A 21,180-nucleotide genomic window follows, 5' to 3' on the forward strand; every position below is an offset into this window, starting at 1 on the left:
TTTAAAATATATATATAACTGCTAGGTAAGTATTCATAAAACTTTGTTTTATCATAAAAACTCCATTTTTATGAATAGAACTTACCTGGCAGTTAAATATATATAGCTGATTCACACATTTGGAGGAGGGAAACAGACAGAAAAAACATAATTGGGGAAACAACAAAAGAGTTGTAGGAGAACAAACACCTTGATTCCTTACCTGCTAAGGTAGCTGACTTCAAAGGTAACTGCCTCTAGAGTCGCTTTCCCTTAGGAGTGTTCAGCCAGGAGTAGACCCGCTACGCTGCAAACAACTCAATCGAGTCTGTCAAAGGGGTAGGACCAACAACTTGACTAGACTACAGAAAACTACCTTCCCATATAAAAAACCTGCAACCTTACTAAAGCTAACCATCTAACCTTGCAGAAATAGATATAAACTATCTATCTGGACTGAGGGAACCGTACCACAGGACGAGGAGCTCAGACAACCATAAAAAAAACACAAACCCATATACAAGTACATAAACTAAGGTTGAGTGGGGGTAGTAACTCCTTTGCCTAATACAGAAGCCGCAGCTACGTATGGGCCCAAGGTATAACACTTATCATAGTCCACTCTTACCTCTCTGAGGTAATGAGAAGCGAAGACAGAGTTGCTCCTCCAGAACGTTGTGTCCATGATCTGCTTAACTGACATATTTTTCCGGTATGCCAGCGAAGCAGCAATGGCACTTACTTCGTGAGCCCGTACTTTTAACAGGGCGAAGTTTTCTTCCTCACAAAAGAGGTGGGCTTCCCTAATAGTTTCCCTCAGGAAAAAGGACAAAGCGTTCTTTGACAGGGGTTTTTGAGGATCCTTCACTGAACACCATAAGGAGTTGGAAGCACCCCTCACGCTCTTAGTGTGAGCCAAATACGCCTTGAGAGCCCTAACCGGGCAGAGGAGGCTTTCCTGTTCCTGACCTACTAGATCCGTGAGGTTAGGGACTTCAAAAGTCCTAGGACAGGGTTTCGAAGGGTTTTCATTCTTGGAGAGAAAGTCGAACCTCAAGGAACAAACCGCTCCATTTAGGGTGAAGCCTACACGCTTCTCGATTGCCTGGACCTCGCTGATCCTCCTGGCAGTCGCTAGAGACAAAAGGAAGAGGGTTTTCTTAGTCACATCTCGCAGAGAAGCTTGCGAGATAGGCTCAAACTTCCTGGACCACAAAAACTTAAGCACCACATCCAGGTTCCAAGAAGGGGGCCTTAAGTGCACCTGCTTCGTTGTCTCAAAAGACCTAATGAGGTCCTGCAAGTCCTTATTCTGAGATAACTCTAAGCCTCTATGCCTAAAGACGGTTGAGAGCATGCTCCTGTATCCTTTAATGGTAAATACAGCCAGCTTAGCATCCTGCCTGAGGTACAAAAGAAAGTCTGCAATCTGGCTCAGAGAGGTAGAGGACGAGGAAACCTTGCGCCTCCTGCACCAAGCTCTAAAGGTCTCCCACTTTGACTGGTAGACTCTTTGTAAAGAGATCCTCCTTGCCCTGGCAATAGCTTTCGCCGCTTGTGCTGAAAAGCCTCGAGATCTAACGAGCTTCTCGACAGTCTGAAGGCAGTCAGATTGAGAGCGAGGAGGTTTTGGTGAAATCTCTCAAAGTGGGGTTGTCTGAGGAGATCTGGACTTGCCGGGAGTCTTCTTGGAAAGTCCATCAGTAACCCTACCACTTCGGTGAACCATTCCCTCGCAGGCCAGAATGGAGCCACTAGGGTCATTTGTCCCGAATCGAGGAGAGCGAACTTCCTGACAACCAGATTGATGATCTTGAACGGGGGAAAGGCATACATGTCCAGCCCCGTCCAATCCATCAAGAAGGCGTCCACTGCAACAGCTTCCTCGTCCGGTACTAGGGAGCAGTAGTTCGGGATCCTCTTGTTTAGACCGGAGGCGAAAAGGTCTATTACTGGTCTGCCCCACAACTTCCTGAGGCTCCGACAGACATGCGGATTGAGAGTCCACTCCGTAGGAAGGACCTGTCCCCTCCTGCTGAGCATGTCTGCCCTGATGTTTCTCTGCCCTTGAACAAACCTTGTCAACAGCTGGGTCTCGTTCTCGTTCGCCCAGAGGAGAAGCTCTCTCGCAGTTGAGAACAGAGAGAGGGAGTGAGTTCCCCCTTGCTTCCTTATGTACGCGAGAGCTGTGGTGTTGTCGGAATTGATCTCCACAGTCTTTCCCGAGACCGAGGTTTTGAAGGCCTTGAGCCCTAACAAAATGGCCATCAACTCCTTCCTGTTGATATGCCAACTGACCTGACTCCCTTCCCAAATACCTGAGACCTCTTTGTTCCCTAGTGTTGCTCCCCAGCCTGACTCGGACGCGTCTGAGAATAACACTAGGTCGGGGTTCTTCTTGAACAAGGAGATCCCTTTTCCCAACAGAGCTGGGTCCAGCCACCACATTAAAAGATCCTTGATCTCTGTCGGGATGGGAAAAGAAAAAGTGTCCTCCTGGATCTTTCTGTTCCAAACCTTTGCGAGGAAGTGTTGCAGAGGCCTTAGGTGCAGTCTCCCCAAAGGGACAAACTGCTCCAGGGAGGATAGAGTTCCCAGCAGACTCATCCACTCCTTCGCTGAGCATTCCTGCTTCCTCAAAAAGTCTTTGACTTTGTCCAGGCACCTGGTCTGCCTCTCCTGGGAGGGAGAAGCCTGAAAAAGAACTGAATTCAGAACTATCCCCAAATAGAGAATAGTCTGATTCGGCTCGGTCTGAGACTTCCCCCAGTTGACGAGGAGTCCCAGGTCCTGAGTGATCGTATAAGTTTTCATTAGGTCCTCCAGACATTTCTCTTTCGACTGTGACCGGATCAGCCAGTCGTCTAGATAGAAGGAGACCCTTATCCCCTCCTGGTGTAACCAGCCTGCCACATTCGCCATAAGTCTGGTGAAGACTTGGGGAGCTGTGCTGAGACCGAAGCAAAGTGCCCTGAACTGGAAGCACTTGCCCTGGAACACAAACCTCAGATATCTCCTCGAAGACGGATGAATGGGGACGTGAAAATAAGCGTCCTGTAGGTCGAGAGAAACCATCCAGTCTCCTGGACGAACTGCAGCCAGCACTGACTGAGTCGTCTCCATGGAGAACTTTGTTTTCTCCACGAAGGCGTTCAGAGAGCTGACATCTAGTACTGGTCTCCATCCACCCGAGTTCTTGGGAACCAGAAACAGGCGATTGTAAAAGCCTGGTGAGGCGAGGTCTTGAACTGGCTCTATTGCTCCCTTGACCAACATCTGGTCGACTAGCTCCAGAAGAGCCTCTCGTTTCCCCGCGTCGGTGTACTGAGCCACTAAGGCCAGGGGAGAGTTTGAGAGAGGTGGTTTCTTTAAAAAGGGAATCTTGTAACCTTCCTTGACGACTGAGAGGGACCAGGTGTCCGCCCCTCTCCTTTCCCAAGACTGCCAAAAACGAGACAGTCTTGCCCCTACTGGTGTCTGGAGGACTTCCATCTCATTTTTTGGACCGAGGCCTAAACGCACCCCTGCTGGTCCTTGGCCCTGACTCTTGTCTTCTCCCCCTAAAATCCGCTCTCGAGGAGATCCTGCCCCGAAAGGGCTGTTGAAACTTCTTCTCCTCTTTCTTCAGAGGAGCAAGAGCAACAGGTAAGGTCTTTCTAGCCGACCGAGACAAAAGGTCCTGAGTAGCCTTCTGAGCCAGAGAAAGGGAGATATCTCTGACCAGAGCTTCAGGAAAAAGATGACGAGAAAAAGGGGCGTAAAGCAGCTCCGACTTCTGGGCAACAGTCACAGATCTAGAGGTGAAGGAGCACAAAAGGGCCCTCTTCTTTAAGACCCCTGCTGAGAAAAGGGAAGCCAATTCATTAGCTCCATCCCTTAGAGCTTTGTCCATGCAGGACATGATACTCGTCAGGTCCTTCTTGTCCTCCAGGAGTTCAGACTTCCTGGCCAGAGTCCAGAGAGACCAGTCCAGGAAGCTGAAAACCTCGAAAACCCTGAAAATTCCCTTGACGAGGTGATCAAGCTCCGACATGGACCACATCACCTTGGCAGAGTTTAAAGCATGCCTTCTTGCCGAGTCCACAAGAGCCGAGAAGTCACCTTGGGAGGAGGAATGCACTCCTAACCCCAAAGGTTACCCTGTCTCATACCACATACCGGCCTTGGAAGCGAGCCGGGACGGTGGAAAAGAAAAGGTGATCTTGACAGCTTGTCTCCGTTCCTCCATCCAATCAACCACTTTAGCGAGAGCTTTCCTGGCCGAAATTGAAAGTTTCATTTTGATGAAGGCCGAAGGCTTAGTAGCTTTCTTCCTGGTAAATTGAGACTGAGGAGAACGAGGGGCCGAAGGTTGAAATTCCTCCCCATAAAGTTCCAAAAGAGAGCGAGAAAGAACCTTGTAATCGCTAGAAGAGTTGGCAGGTTTTTCTTCCTCTTCCGAAATATCTTCGAGGTCCTGCTCAAGGATAACATACCGAAGAGTTGGGCTGCCAGCAGTCTGGCAGCGAGAACTGTTTGAATCCTGGCGCCGAGCGCCGCTAACATCCAGTCGGCGAGAGGCGGTATCGTCACGATGACGAGCAGCGGTATCGTCACAATGACGAGAGGCAGTATCGTCACGATGACGAGAAACGGAAGCGTCCTGAAGATGCAGGCTGCCGTCGCCTTGAAAATGCAGACTGCATTCATCCTGTTTCCTAAGAAACGAGGCAGTAACGTCCAGGTGTTTCGAAAGGGAAACGGAATCGTCACGGCGCCGAGAACGAGAGGCAGTATCGTCCTGGCGGCGGGAGGGGGGGGAAGGAAATTCCTGGCAGCGTGCCGATGAGGAGGGTGCACGTTGTCGTACGGCCGACGAAGTGCGCAGAGGTTTCTTGGGAGAGATACTAAAATCTCTCTTAGAAGAAGATCTCTTAACAGGCAAAGAGACGTCCTTACGTCTGACGGACTGAGAAGGGTGGCTGAAAGCTTTAACTAACGATGAAAGTTGTTCCTGCATAACAACCATGAAAGCTTTAGCAACCTCCGCTGGCTCTCGCGGTGCCGAAGACGGCAGTTGTCGTACGGCTTGACTGGGAACGCTGGCAGAAGAAGCAGGGAGTCTAGCAGGATTAACTGGGCTAAGGACTCTCTGTTTCGCCCTTTTAACAGGAACATCGAAATCGTCTTCCCAAGGATCAGGGTCTCTGCTACTCGAACCGGGAGAGGGAGAACGAGACTGCACGTCCCGGTTCCACCCTCTCTTCATTGGTCTTGATTCGTAACGCCAATTACGTCTGGGAGAACGATCAGGCGAAGACACAAACGTATCCGACACGCCTTTCCTATGGCGGTCAAGAGCAGCCTGGGAGATCGCAACAGGACTGTCTGAGGCGACGACTGACCGAGGATAAGCACCTCTCACCCCCTTTCGGCTTTCGACGTACCTTCTCCCTTGGTCCTGGGAGCTTGGTAGAGGTCTAGACCTAGGGGTATGACAGATTCGATCAGTCGCCACCTCCACTGCACTTTCACAAGCACTAATTTCACCAACACCCTTACCTTTAAAGGCCTCCAACTGTGCTTTAATGGCCTCCAAATCAGCAGCTAATTTAGCATACCCAGGGTCATCCGTAGGCACAGGTCCTGTAGAAGGGGCAGGAGTCACTACATTTGGGGAAGGAATACCTTCCAAAGGGGTTACAAGCAAAGGGTCAATAGATAAATCTAAGCTAGGCTCACTAGGAGACTTTGACTTTGATTTAGCTCTTCTAACTATCAATCTCGAGTTTGCGCACATAGCGCTGCATAGCTAACCAATCATTATCACTTAAAACCTCGCATTCCTTGCACTTATTATCTAAAGCACATTCAAACCCCCTGCAACCCATACAGATAGTGTGAGGGTCAACCGAAAGTTTCGGCAACCTCACCTTGCAAATATCATTCGCACAAACACGATAATGAATTTTCTCACTCATGATAATAAAGGAAAAAAAGACAAAAAACAAAAACAACACGATTGCCAAATCCCAACACAGTGTACTTCACCAAAAACGAAGTCCAAAAAGGCGATGAAGGGAAAGTGATCCGAAAAACTCTGAAAGGCGGACCAACGATGTTGTCGATCCGGCCGGCAGAGATAATCTGAGGAACAGAAAAGGGGAATGATTCCAAGTACCACCCTGTAAGGGTTGTTAACCATCTAACCACACAACCACCACAAGGCGGTTGCCGCGATTTTCGATTTAATTCTGCCGCAGTCAGAGACTCAGCTATATATATATAACTGCCAGGTAAGTTCTATTCATAAAATCATATGATATCCAATAAGGCACCTATATGTTGACATTATCCCACAAGCCTACCAACAAACTTTCAAACAGCAGTGTACCCCAATAAGCAGCCAATAGCACTTGTTTTCTACAGTAAATTTTCAATCTCTCCTCCTCCTTTACATAGATTATTACATTTTTCTTCTAGCTCTTCCTGTGATTTGCTCATTTTCCAGCCATGGTTTCCAACTACAGTATTCCAAATTACCCTACAGCTGCTTGCGCATTTTGATGAATAATAAATTATTCATAACAGTCCCTTAGGGCAAATCGGTCAGGCTACTTCATTAACATGCAGTACCTCATGAGAAAATAAAAATGCACTTCTAAAATATTGATAGAGCATGGATGAAGTACTACTTACCATCCAATCTTAAATATTTGAAGCCTTTAAACATGAGATAATCTTCCATAATTGTCATTAACTGTGTCATTTGACAGAAGAGCAATACACGATGGTCTGTGAGGTGAAGCTTGGGAAGAATTCGATCAAGTAGCTCAAATTTACCAGAGGAACGATAAATGTCCGGGCTGAAAAAAAAAAACAAAAATGAAAATTACTCCTTGAAACATCACACTAAGTCTACATTTCTACAGGACTATATGTCTTCCCTATGCACTCTGCAAATGCATAAAAAGATATCTGAAATGAACCCAGATTGTTTATACAGCTCAAAAGGAGACAAAGATAGTAATTCTTAAATGTTTAAGTGAATAACTACACCTCCCAATCCTAGAGTGAAAAGGTAATAATTACTTGAAATTCATAACATAAACAGGACTGTCAAAAGAGACAGCTGCAAATAACAATTTGTAACATCAATACCAACAAGACACTTAAATCATTAGTTGGGATAGTTTTATTACGCCACATGAAACTCAGATGAGTTGGTGCCAAAAAGGGGTAATTGTTTACAACACCACGATCTCCATTTACTCCAAGATAATGCAATCCTGCAGTTCTGATCTTCTTGCATAGTAATTAGGTGGTTATTTAAATTCTGGGAAAGCAATAATTAGCAAGACATGTTGAGGAAGGGGGGAGGGGTTATAAAAAGAAAATAGCTCGGTTTCCACAACAAACGACTTGGAACTGACATGTCAACATAGTCAACTTAGTCAAGCAAACAGAAATCGTGATGCCAGCGTACATAAACAGAAGTTTGTGATGCCAGCGTACATTTGATATACTGTATATTCAAAATATACTTAATTAAAAATGGATTAATTACTCAAGTGTCCATAAAATATACAATTTACAAATAGTAACACTTTTGAGTAATCACTCAATTTCTTATCAAGTATATTTTGAATATTCAGTATATCAAATGTACGCTGGCATCACGAACTTCTGTTTATGTACGCGGGCATCACGAATTCTGTTTGGTTGAGTACTATGTTGACATGTCAGTTCTAAGTCGTTTGGTGAGGAAACCGAGCTATTCTCTTTTTATAACCCATTCCCCTTCCTCAACATATCTTGCTAATTATTGCTTTCCCAGAATTTAAATAACCACCCAATTACTGTGCAAGAAGATGAGAACTGCAGGATTGCATTATTTTGGAGTAAATGGAGAGCGTGGTGTTGTAAACAATTACCCAAAAGGATATGTTTTTAATAAATTAATATTGCCTTAATGTTATTTTCTTAAATGTAGAATGCCATAATCTAACTGCTGGCTTAATCTGTTTTAATGTTATAGTCAGATTCTTTACTCCACAATATCAGTCATTTTTCTAGTATGACGGACTTCAGAGCAATATTTAAGTCAGAAACAGAAATAGGTTTATTTAATTTATTCATGTTAAATGCAACTTTATCATCAACTTTCTTTGCTTACATGCACAAGGATCTAGCAATTTTTCCTAATAACATAAGCTTCATATAATCTGTGGGAGGGAAATGTAATGTGTTCAAAAGGGGGATTTCAAGACTAGTTTTGAATGCCTTGTAAAGAACTTCTAGTCTTAGAAAATTAAAGAGTTTTGTGGTCTCTAGTTTTAAATAATTCTAGACCGTTAACTATAAAGCAAACAATTCTACTGTGAAAATTGACACGTTATTAGGTATTGACAACTCATTTGCTGTATCAGATGATACTTCAGCAAATCTTACACCAGAGGAAGATTTAGATCAATCAGTATAAATTTTGATTAGGTAATATAAACAACAACGTGGCCATTTACTGCATTGTTGCATATGAAATTCAAGGGAATATGCATTAACCCACCTGATGTGCCTTAGTAATCCTAAATACTGTATTCACATGAACATCAAGGACAGAAACGCAATTTTAGTGGAATGAGAAGGGGGATAGAATTTTGGGAATTGTGATAAGAGAATAGATTAGACTTCCACTTAACTCACCCTTGCACAATACCACCAGAGAACCCAGCATGGTTGCAATATGCCTCTTCAATATGTTGGAACATGAAGGGATGATTGCAAAGTTTTCTCAGCTGCATGATGGTGTTCATGAGGGCCTTGGTATTGCTCTTTTGTCCCTTTTTATCCTCAGCACACAGCATAACACCGCGAGACTGCATTGACCGGTAGAGTACATGCTGAAGTCCAGACATCTCACATTTTATGATGTACTCAACCTGGAAAAATATTATTAGTTGTGTACAGTGAAAATGATTCATCATTATTACTTTGCCCTGCAACTATACCACTTCTTTCCTATCTATTTTCAATCGTTAAGCTTTAATAAACTATTGCTTTTCAAATGAATTCTAGTCCTTTTCTAGCATCCTTGCATCTCAGATTCTTCCCAATTTTTTTTTATAAATCATTATTCTTTTTCTTTTCTTTTGTCTTCTTATCTCCCATTTCTATAATTGAAAGTTTACCTAAAAATTATCCATATTTTTTCAAAAGTTAAAAATCACACTATTGGAACTACATTCATTTCTATAAAAAAAATTTTGAAAAGCAGGTTATAAGTAAAATTGTCTTTAAAATGTAGCTGTCAAAATTCTGTATCTTTTACTTTACCTTACAATTTACATCCAATTATAAACTTAAAAATTAAAATTTTACATTTTACAAAAGTTATTGAATGTTTCCTGAAAATAATTTTTCCCAGCATTATACATTCACCAAAGAGAACACTTAATAAAATCATAGAGAAAGCATTGATCAAAGATAATTGATATATAACTCCATACATCCTCTATGTTATCCTGCAGAGAAACTGAAATATAATATTCACGAATGATAGGCTATATTAAACATCTATACTGTGCATAGAAAAATATTTGAACTACAAACCTTTTCAGGTAGCTGAGCTTCTACTTCCTTCTTCAATCTTCGAAGCAAGAATGGTCGTAATACTTTGTGAAGACGACGGATGATCAAAATTGTTTCTTCTTCATTCAGTTCCACCTGTGATAAAAAATATAATTCCTTAGCTATGATAGTTTTTCCCCCATAAAATCAGTATTGAAAATTTTCTTACTACTTCCAAATTATCTTGAGATTGTCGCAACGCTTGATTAAATACAGTTAAGCTGCATAGCCTAAAAAATATATAAAAATTTATCATAAACATTAAACCTAAAAATTATAGCAAAACTAGATATCGCTCTAAAATTATAACCACCATTATGAAAATATAGAATATTGAAAAGATTAATCAGGCAGTACAGCACTACAATAATGTCCACATATTATAGTTCAGTAACTTTGAATGTCAACGAGTGGTAGATTATTAAACATAACAAAATAAAGCACTCACCTTTTCTCCAGTTGTGGCGAATGGAGCATTGAACCACTGTTCAAAAGTGGAACACGACTTGAATATGGATGGTAACAAGAAATTGAGAAGTGCCCACAATTCCGGTAGTTTATTTTGAAGGGGTGTACCAGTTAAAAGGAGACGATGAGGAGCATTGTAGAAAGTGTTCAGAGTCTGTTGAAGAAATAACTCATAAAATGCTGTTATCCAAAAGAAAATTCAATAGCGATATAAATTTCAAAATTAATTTCTTTTTTACCTATGTATAAAAATCAGTCCTATAAATATGGAGATGCTTTCAGTACAAGCTAGAATCATTAACGAGGTAGTTAACAGCAGATGGTGAGCACTTTTGACCCTTCACAGAAAATAAATTTGATTTAGAACATGAAATGGTTTACTTTATTGTACATACAAAAAAACTATTTATCACCATAATGTATTGGATCGTCACAACCGAATGAAATTAGCTGATCTGAGGCACGACACACACGAGTGCACGCACTCGCACACTCGTACTGGAACATCTACATTACACAAAACAGACACAGTGCAGTCTGATATATAGTACAGTACATTTTACTGTAAATATTAGGTAAAGTAAACAATAAAATACCCTACTGTAAAGTACGTTGTACACTATGACATCAGAAATACAGTAGAACATATTCCGAATTGAGGTGATCCATTTCTGATGTCATAGTTTACAGTACTGAAATATTCGCTTGTAAATCTGTACTGTAACGTACTGCTGGGTAAAGTATATAGTGAATAAATTTAATTTAGAATATGAAATGGTTTACTTTACTGTATATACACAAAGAATAATCACGATAAAAAAGTTGCATAACCGCACATCTACACACGCTCGTACTTTCGCGGTCTCTCTTTCTTGTACATCTATATTACACAATGCAGTCATATACAGTATTTAGTAAAGTGCATTGTAATGTAATTATCAGATAAAGAAAACAATAAGATACTTTTTCAAACCATTTTCTTGTGGTCCCTCTAAATAGTCTCTTGTCAGTGTGCTCACCAATAGGTTAACCTGCAAAGCTACTGCAGCATGCTCTGGTGCACAGAAACTTCTGTGCCTTGATAGTAGGTCTACAGAGCTGTTCGCCAACCAGGGGCAAACCAACCACATCTGTCAAGGGCAGCTCCAAGGACAGCATCAACCCTTGTAAATGACAATCAATGACCGAGGTCCTCCTGAAAGAAAGGTTCTCGGTTGCCTCCCTCAGATCGGTGCACTGACAGATGAGAGCTAGGCCACCTACAGAGGAAAACTCTGATTTGGATGGTCTGCCTGCATCAGCATTGGTCCAAAGTCAGATGTATTAGGGACAGAAGAATCCCGAGTACATTCATAACAAACAGAGGTAGGGACTGCAGCAGGCTAGTCCAGCAATTAATCCCCACCCCCCCGCACAAACCAGACAAAGGCAGGGAAAGAATCCTTGGCAATGATCACAGCAAAGACAAAGGAGTAGCTCATACTCTTCCCTCCAAGGTAATAAGTTGACCGAGACACCAGCAACCTGTTGAGATACTACCACTCGAGAGTTATTGGGCTGTTTGACTTGCCAGATATTACTACAGTACATTGGATCCCTCTCTGGTTACGGATAATTTTTCCTTTGTCTACACATACACCGAATAATCTGGAGTATTGTTTACACTTTCTCCTCTTTCCTCATACACCTAAGAACACCAAGATAACCAAAAATTTCCTTACTCCAGGGTTAACTACTGCACTGTAATTGTTTAGTGGCTACTTTCCACTTGGTAAGGGTAGAGGAGACTCTTTAGCTACGTTAAGCAGCTCTTCTAGGACATTCCAAAATTAAAACATTGTTGCCTAGTATTGGGTAGGGCCATAGCCTCTGTACCATGGTTTTACAATGTCTTGGGTTAAAGTTTTCTTGCTTGAGGGTAACAGTCAGGCACACTATTCTGTCAGGCTCAGCAAACAAAGGAGTCAAGGTCTGAGAAAATAACAATGACAACCCTCCCAGGAGGGGGGAAACCACACGGGTTGCTCCAACATGAACCATCACGCTGGGAAACAGTCACAGACACAAGCGGGGTCACAGGCACAGAGGGAGTAGGATACACGGGCCTCAGACCACCAGGCACAGGGGAAGGGGTGGATAACACATTGGTTATGGGGTCAGTGGTTATGTACGGGGTAACCCTCACTTTTGGACCCTGGGCCTACTTATGGCTAATCTCAGGTGTGGCACCTAAGGTTGATGGAGCCTTCTGCCAGCACTGGTGTCACATTAAAAGCCATAACAGTTCTTTTTAGGCTAGGGAGGGGGTACCTCTGGGGAAGACATCATTACGGTTACTGGCACTAGAGACAAGCTCCCTGCACAAGGTCACAGAGGGCCTACTCGAAAGATCTATGGAGGCTTAAGCCTTCTTTAGGCCAAACTCATTGTCAGCGCTCTGCAAGGAAACAGGTGAAGAGCCTCCAACCAATGATGGGGTGCAGCGAATACTTGGGGAACCCATTACACTATAATTTGAAAAGGCCATAGACGTTGCTCTGAGGGATCCTTGCACCTCAAGCATACATCCCGGGAACCAAGACAGGGGTCTATGTAAAGGAGCAGTAGTAGCATATGCACTCAATGAGGAGATGGAAGCAAAAGACTTACTCAGTGTCTTCTTGGGCCTTGGCAAGACAGATCCTGGAGAAGGTTTAGTTCTTTTCATCTTCCTCAAAGCATACACTTTTAATTGCACAGGAGGTCATGACCTACACTAGGCACACAAGGAGGACTGTGAACAATCATACCCCCTACAAGAAATGCAACCAGTTTACACAAACTGGTTGCAAGGTCCAACCTTTTCCTGACAAGTACGAATTTCTTATATCACATCCATCAGAACGACAATCAACTGCTAGCATTTACTTCCGGAAATAAAAATAAAATGAAAAATTTTAAGGGAACAACAGTAAGTATGTGTTTGTGGCCGAAAACAAGGTGAATATCTTTCGACAGGTGGAGGGGAGCCCAGAGCTTCTTCCCTGTGCTCACTACCTGTCGTAAAATGACAAATTTGAGGATAATTTGTATTTTTCCTAACCATACAAACCTTAGCTATTTACAGAGGGTTTACCTTTTAACGCAACTGAAATGGCGAGCCATTAGAATTTAACGAGGGTGTATTACCCCCGCGCTAGTTAGCGGGGGGGGGGGGGTAGGGGAGTGGTAGCTAGCTACCCCTCCCCCCCTCACACACAGATGAATGCTCACTTTCACTTAAGAGGTAGGACTTGTCTTGGGGGACAGGGCTGGCGGGCAAATATGTGTAAATAGCTAAGGTTTGTATGGTTAGGAAAAATACAAATTATCTTTGAATTTGTCATTTGTTCCGTAACCGAAATACAAACCACGCTATTTACAGAGGGTGACTTACCCCTTAGGTAGGGTGGAAAGTCCCCAGCCATACTGGCTTTGGCTTTACCCGGGGACTCAGAATCCGAGTGAGTCGCACTCGAGAAAAGGAGTCCCTGCACCTCACAAGTTCCTTGCTCCGCAAGGAACCATGTGGCCTACGTAAGCTTGTGTGTGAAGGAAGAAGTGTGACCCGTCCTAGGCCGTTGACCTGGAGTTCCAGAAGGAACTCTGGGTTAGGACGTTCCCAATACCACCTCGTCAGGGTATGGGGGACGCGACAGTATTGACTCAATACTCGGAACACAAGGAAGCATGGTTTACCTGCAGAGGTTCGAGGTCAGATATGCAGAGACCAGGATGCTGCTTCCCCGTAGAGGGGATGATGAAGAAAGAAATAAGAGCCAGACATACTTCTTTCGTTCATGCAGACTAAAACCTGATAACAATGCCCTCAACCTTCTGCTACCTGTCCAAAAAGGAGCCTGAGGTTAGACCAGCTGTTGTGTAGCCACCACAGAGCGATAGAAAACGTATCGAGACTCCTGTGGGTCACGCCCTGCAGGAAGCGGGCTGCGAAGGTCATTAGACGCTTCCAGACTCCAGCTTGTAGCACCTGCGTCACAGAGTAGTATTACTCGAAGGCGAGGGACGTTGCGATGTATCCAACATCGTGCTGTAGGGCGACGTGACGGGGGAGGGTCTGGAGACAGGTCGAGATGAATGTCCTTGAGTCCGGGCTGAAGAGGTATACTGGTGAATCTCCCCCGTGTCCTCCTTGTGCTCCCAAATCGACTGCAACTGAGGACAAACTGCAGCTGTTCCCAGCGCTAACCTCTCGATTCCTTTACTGGCAAGAAAGAGAAGGTCTTGGGACATCAGATACAGAATGGAGACTCGAAATCTTGAATGAATTGGACCGAAGGGCCGGGACCCCCAGATTCTGAGTCTAGCCAACAACTCAAGAGCGAACCTGAATGTTGCCTTCCCCTCTTCCTTAGAAAGGGGGGAGTCGTAAGAGACCAAGAAGATTGCTTACACACTGGCCGTGGCCAGAGTGAGCAGGAGACCCAAGGCGGAATACAATCCGAGGACTGTCGTAAAGGGTCTTGAGATCTCTTAAAGGACTAAAAGTCCGAGCCATGCTCCAAGTTGGAGGTCTTCCTCCGACTAGGGCAGGGACGATCGTAACTTCGCATGAGCGAGGATAGATCCAGCGGGCAGGAAAAAGTTATTCCTTTAAGCCTGAAGGTCAGGGAAAGGCTGAGCGACAGGCTTCATTGCCGAGAGCGGAAAGGAGTTTCCTCTCGCCGAAAGGCAATAAGACCGTTATTGCTGGAGAAGAGGCCTCAAGGGAAGAGGTACATCTCCCACGGCACCAACCACCTTAGACTCTTCACTTTGCCTGGAAGACCCCTGTGGATGACTATCGCAGATGACGCGACCTCCGTACCGCGACTGTAGCGGGTTGTCTCTTCTTGAGGAGGAGGCGTAGTGTCTCCAGGCATGAAGCCGATGCGACGCCCCGTTTCGGGAGAGATGTCGCAGTGTGGTTGCTTGAGTAGTCTGCGCCGTGGGAGAAGCTCTCCCGGGAGTTCCGTCAGGGGAAGCAGAGGGTCCAGAAACCGTTCTGCGCATAGTCCCAGTGGAGCTCTCCCATTGAAAGGTTGACAGACAACCTGGTCTTGTTGAGACCCATTGTCCACAGACAAAAAGGAGGGAAGACGCAGGCGTCGAAGTTGTCCCACCATCACCGGAATGCATCTGTCCAGAGTCTCGGGGTCTGAGACTGGGGGGAAGAACAGTGGAAGCTTGAGGTTCCAAGCTGTCGCGATCAGGTCCCCCAGACCAGTACTTGCTGGTTACCCAAGGTCAAGGACCCCCAGGTACACTCTCTCTACGAGGCTCTGCTCGGATAATCGGAGAGAACATTCCCCTGCCTGGAATGAGAGAGCCGATGGTGGTATTGAGAGAATCTCAATCATCCCGGTATCTCTACTGCAAGATGTGAAGGTGTGAAAATGCGTCCCCTGCTGGTTAGAATACGCCAGAATCATGAAGTCGACGCGCACGGGGCGACTCGGCAGGAGCTGTAGGATCTGTAGCGGGGCCAGACTAAGGCCCCTAAGCCTGCCTGAATGATGGAGAGGTATCCTTCAGGTCTTGACCATAGGCCTGGACCGGAACATGCCCCCCCTTTCCTTTGACGAGTCCGAGAACAGCATCAAGAATGTGGGGAAAGGACGAGAATATCCACTACCATCAAGAGGCTCCATAGGTCAACACCCATTGCAGGTCTAATAGTTCCGCTGGTCCCATAGGGGCCAGGAAGTCCGGTTAAACATTGCCTGAAGCCACCGGAACTTGGACCGCCCCACATGGAACTTATCCTAAGGCGACCGTTCGGACTATAGACGGGTCAATGAGGAAAGGAGAACTAGGAAACGTTCCAAGGTAGGGCTGAAAGCTCTGCTTGACTGAGAACAGGTACTGCGACTCTCCTCAGTCTTGCCACAGTCAACTGAAAGGAAGGCTCGGAGGATGTGGTAACAGAATCTGGCGTCCCCAGGTGGTCACCAATCCAAGTACCGACCAGAACCGACGTTCCTTAACCTCGCTGGACGGACGAGAAGCGGGGTTTCCAACGTGGTAAGGCCGTTGACTCAATATCATGGCCAGATACTCCAGATGTTGAGGCAGAGGAAGAGAAGGCTCCAAGCAAAATACCATGAGCCCACACTCATGGTAAGCATCCGGAAGCTTGTCCCGGCGCTGAAGAAGGTCGAACCCGAGCCTACCGGAGTTGACCAGCCCTCCAAACAGCTGAGGAGGCGGAAGCCTGCACCTGAGCGGCCAAGAGGAAGGCAGGGAGAGTTCTCTGGGGAAACAAACCTGCTATGCCACGGCGGGATAGCCACACTGCATCATAAGCAGGAATACTTGCAGTCTAGGCTGAATTCGACGAGCACCCTGGAAGATGGATGGAATGGAAACTGAAAGTACCCGTCCTTCCGATCCAGGGTTTAAGAAGTCCTGTCGCCTCGTTACCAGTCTGATCGATTCTGCTGGTCTACGCTGGCCGAAGTTTGTTCGACAAACTTGATCAGGGCTGAGAGGTCGACTACGGACATCCCCTCTCAGATCCTTCCTTACAAGAAAGGATCGACTGAGGAGGCCGGGGGTGAAGCCGTCGATGATCCTAAGGAAGACCTTCGCCTAAGGTATGGATCATTCTGCCCAACCGGGCAACTCTTGCTGACGCTATGGCATAGAGGTTCAGAGACACTGAATTCGCTGACAGAGACGGCAGGCGCGATATCCTTGGCTGATCACAGAGATTGTGCGGGAATGGGCATCGGGAAGCTGTCATTCGGATGAGTAACCTTAAGCATCCTCCCAGCGAAAAACCTGCAATCCTAGAGTTCGTGAACTCCTTTTAGGACTATGCCCCCCCGGGGGAGTCTCCCATGCCATCTGTTCCTGACAGAGGAAACTGCAATTGGACACCTTGTCCCAGTTGTCGTAGCCGATAACTTAGGCCGATGTGGTTGAAAGAAAAGGGCGCTGGAGTCCTGCAGAGTCTGGAAGAAAGCGCCTTGGAGGAGTGAAAACGAAAGTCGATTTCCTCCGCACAGCCGCTGTCTAAGTCTCTGTCCTTGGGCACAAACAAACTCTTCTCAAGGATGGAAGGGTGTCTAAGGTCGTCGACCTCCACAGATGAGACACCCGAAGGAAGCCCTCAGTCAGCGCGTCCAGATGGTACAACATCGAGCTTGTCCGCAAGTTAGATACTTAACGACGAAAGGCCAAGGTGCCTGAGCTCGAGAGGAGGAAAGTACCCATGATCTTCCTGTAGCTTCCTTGAACCAAACCTCGGGCCGTAACCGAGGAGGGAAAGGACCTGGTAAGCTCTCAGAGGAAGGGGTAAGCAGTCACCCCTTGTCCGATGGAGAAATCTCGAACGGAAAACCCCCCCGCCAAAAATCCTTCCAGGGAATGACGGGGAAGGGCTAACCCAGGTTCAGGAAAGAGGAGTGTTGCTCAGATCTCCCTTAAGTTTCTCCTATTCTTGCAAGTGCCATGCTCTGCGTTTATGGGGTGAGGCCGTGTTCTGGAAATACGCTCCAGAAGAACTCGCCAGGCTGGCCATGCTGCGAAAACCCCATTGGGAATCGTGGTCGCAATCGCCCTGGAGCTCACGCGACGGTAATTCAAAGATTTGCGCGTGGGCGAACGTGGAAGCGCCCATGCGCGGTAACGCAGGAACGCAAACGAAGGTGAGCGAAGGAGCGCAGAAGGAGGGCGAGCGTGGTAGGAAGGGCGAGAGCTGGTGGTCGGCGAGCGATAACCCATAGACGAGCAATGGATACTGCAAGAAATAAGCCGACGTTTGTGCGAAGAAACACTGTAGGTTCGAGCGACGGAACACCGTCAGTTCGCGCGACGGAACATCATCCGTCCGCGTGATGGAAAACCGTTGGTTCGCGCGCGGGCGAACATTAGAGAGCATGGGCGCGGACGCGCATGAGCGTAGACGTGCAGGCACGTGGGCGTGTGGGCGCACAGTCGAATGATCGCGCGGGCGCACATGCGAGCGGTCGCGCGGGCGAGCGGTCGCGCGGGCGAGCGGTCGCGCAGGCGAGCGGTCGTGAGGGTGGGCAGGTGAATGAGCGCGAGCGCGAGCCCGAGGCGGCGAACGCAAGCGTTAGCGCGATGGCGAGGAAACGCACTGCCGCGTGGGTGAGGAAGACCGCTGGCGATATGGATCAACAGGCGATCGGTGGTGAGCTGGTGAGGGCTAACGCGCAGGTTGGCGATGGCGCGTTGTGTCATGCCGACGCGATGGTCGAGCAGCATGCGCAGGTGAGCGATCGTGCGTTGGCGAGCAGCATGCGAAGGTGAGCGATCGCGAGCAGCATGCGCAGGTGGGCGATCGCACGATGGTGATCAGCATCCGCAGGTGGGCGATCGCGCGATGGCGAGCAGCATCCGCAGGTGGGCGATCGCGCGATGGCGAGCAGCATCCGCAGTTGAGGGTCGCGCGATGGCGAGCAGCATCCGCAGTTGAGGGTCGCGCGATGGCGATCAGCATCCGCAGGGTAGGCGGTCGCGCGATGGCGAGCAGCATCCGCAGGTGGGCGGTCGCGCGATGGCGATCAGCATCCGCAGGTGGGCGGTCGCGCGATGGCGATCAGCATCCGCAGGTGGGCGGTCGCGCGATGGCGATCAGCATCCGCAGGTGGGCGGTCGCGCGATGGCGATCAGCATCCGCAGGTGGGCGGTCGCGCGATGGCGATCAGCATCCGCAGGTGGGCGGTCGCGCGATGGCGATCAGCATCCGCAGGTGGGCGGTCGCGCGATGGCGATCAGCATCCGCAGGTGGGCGGTCGCGCGATGGCGATCAGCATCCGCAGGTGGGCGGTCGCGCGATGGCGATCAGCATCCGCAGGTGGGCCGTCGCGCGATGGCGACCAGCATCCGCAGGTGGGCCGTCGCGCGATGGCGATCAGCATCCGCAGGTGGGCCGTCGCGCGATGGCGACCAGCATCCGCAGGTGGGCCGTCGCGCGATGGCGATCAGCATCCGCAGGTGGGCCGTCGCGCGATGGCGACCAGCATCCGCAGGTGGGCCGTCGCGCGATGGCGACCAGCATCCGCAGGTGGGCGGTCGCGCGATGGCGACCAGCATCCGCAGGTGGGCGGTCGCGCGATGGCGACCAGCATCCGCAGGTGGGCGGTCGCGCGATGGCGACCAGCATCCGCAGGTGGGCGGTCGCGCGATGGCGACCAGCATCCGCAGGTGGGCGGTCGCGCGATGGCGACCAGCATCCGCAGGTGGGCGGTCGCGCGATGGCGACCAGCATCCGCAGGTGGGCGGTCGCGCGATGGCGACCAGCATCCGCAGGTGGGCGGTCGCGCGATGGCGATCAGCATCCGCAGTTAAGGGTCGCACGATGGCGAGCAGCATCCGCAGGTAGGTGATCGCGCGATGGTGAGCAGCATGCGCAGGTGAGCTAGTAGCTGGCGAACCATGTTCCTTCAGAAGTGTTGGAGAACGTTGGCGTGCCGGCTGTAACACACGCGGGCGATCCGGAGATCGCCGAGAGACAGGTGATCGCTGGCGAGCTGATGATCGCTGACGAGCAGAAGGCTACGCGTGGAAGCCTGCGCATAGAAGAAGAGTCCTTGACCCCGACCTGAACCGAAGTTCTAGATCGCGAGGGCGAACGTGGGCGCACAGGGCGCGTAACAGGAACCAACAGGAACAGCAGGGATGATCATCATGAAAGCGCTGACGAACAGGAGAGCGCTGATGAGCAGGAGAGCGCCTGTGCGCTAACACTGAGCAGGAGCAGGAGAGAACACAGCAGAAGGGCGCGCAGGGGAACCCTGACACGCAAGGGAAGAACCCCCGTGGGAGGCAACCCTTTGCTCCGAAGGGATCGTTGTCCGCCGGGATACTGATGTCCGTCGGAAGACCGCTGTCTGTCGGGAAGACCGTTGTCCGTCGGGAAGACCGTTGCCCGTCGGAGAGACGAGATCAGACTGCTGTCCATCTGCACCAAGGCGGAAGATCAAGAAAAAGGAGTTGTAGGCTGCAAACGGAGATTCAAAAAGGCGCCTCAAGCACCCTTATAGGGAGATGAGAGGCCCTTACGACGAGGCGGAAGGTGGGCCTTACGGCGAGGGAGGCCAACAGCAACAGCAACAGAAGAATCCTCCGAAGAGGAGTCTCTATGAGTGTACTCTCTCGCGAACGAAAGAGAAACACTTCGTAGAAGAGACTGGTCAGCCAGTGACCTAAAAGGAGCAATCCTTCGAAGAGGAGCTCCTGCAGTTGCCCAGCCCCTTGAGCGAAACTGCAGGTGTGATCGCTCAGCACCAAGAGCATAGTCGCACGAAAAAAAGGCAAGAGAAGAACCCCCCAAAAGGGGAAAAACTCAAGCCTGGACAGGAAAAACTTCCCTCGGAAGGAAAGTTACCCGCCCAAGGAGGCAAGCCTCCTGAGAGTTCTAAAATGAACTGGAGAGCTGTCCGTCATCACGGGAGTACTTCCAGTAGAAGGAGACACGCCCCTGACGAAAATACAAGGGGGGAGGCAGCAACAGCCGAATCCCCAGGACTCAACAAGACAGCTCACACCGTTGCCATATTACAGAAACGAACTAGATCGGTAACTGTAAAAAAATAAAACAAATAACATTAGTACACATTCATTCCCCCGGGAAGGCTCCGAAGAGGAATCCCGAGGGAAAGGAACAAGAATTACACAACAGGCACGTGCCCTCACAACCACTTACACTCACGGAAGGAGAGCTGTAACCAAAACAGAATTATAACAAGGTAACTATGTAATTATGTAATTTAAAAATGAATGAACACTAAAGAAAGAACGAAAACCCCGAAAGGAATCGTTCTACAAGCTGAAAAAAAAAAAAGAAAAAAAAAACTACAATTAGATTCATAAACTAATTGAGACAAACGTACGGCGTAGCAACCCCCCCCCACACGGAAAGGAAGCTACAAGGGCGTAGTAACACGTAGTAAAAGGGTGAACGACCTCAAGAGAGAGAGAGAGAGAGAGAAAGACATAGGTCAAACTCGATCGCCACCCATAAAATTACGCCGTGGTGGCCTAACTGCCGAGGACTCCACGTAGATATCGTACACTACACACACAACTCTGAAAAGGAAACTTACTGATTTCTACACTCAAATATATATACAAACATGA

General features: G+C 47.9%; 1 protein-coding gene across 4 annotated transcripts in view; it reads right to left on the reverse strand.

Annotated features, from left to right (window-relative positions):
* brm (ATP-dependent helicase brm) overlaps positions 1-21,180 on the reverse strand; it is a 136,364-nt gene that overhangs the window by 47,688 nt on the left and 67,496 nt on the right. For all 4 annotated transcript variants that reach the window (XM_068395055.1, XM_068395054.1, XM_068395052.1 and 1 more), the window contains exons 12-15: positions 10,034-10,207; positions 9,568-9,681; positions 8,662-8,897; positions 6,658-6,824 (exon numbers count right to left, since the gene is read on the reverse strand). In XM_068395055.1, coding sequence (XP_068251156.1) covers positions 6,658-6,824; positions 8,662-8,897; positions 9,568-9,681; positions 10,034-10,207 — 691 coding nt within the window. The remainder of the gene's footprint in view (positions 1-6,657; positions 6,825-8,661; positions 8,898-9,567; positions 9,682-10,033; positions 10,208-21,180) is intronic.

This window comes from Palaemon carinicauda, chromosome 20 (assembly GCF_036898095.1).
Source record: "Palaemon carinicauda isolate YSFRI2023 chromosome 20, ASM3689809v2, whole genome shotgun sequence".
Taxonomy (NCBI): Eukaryota; Metazoa; Arthropoda; class Malacostraca; order Decapoda; family Palaemonidae; genus Palaemon; species Palaemon carinicauda.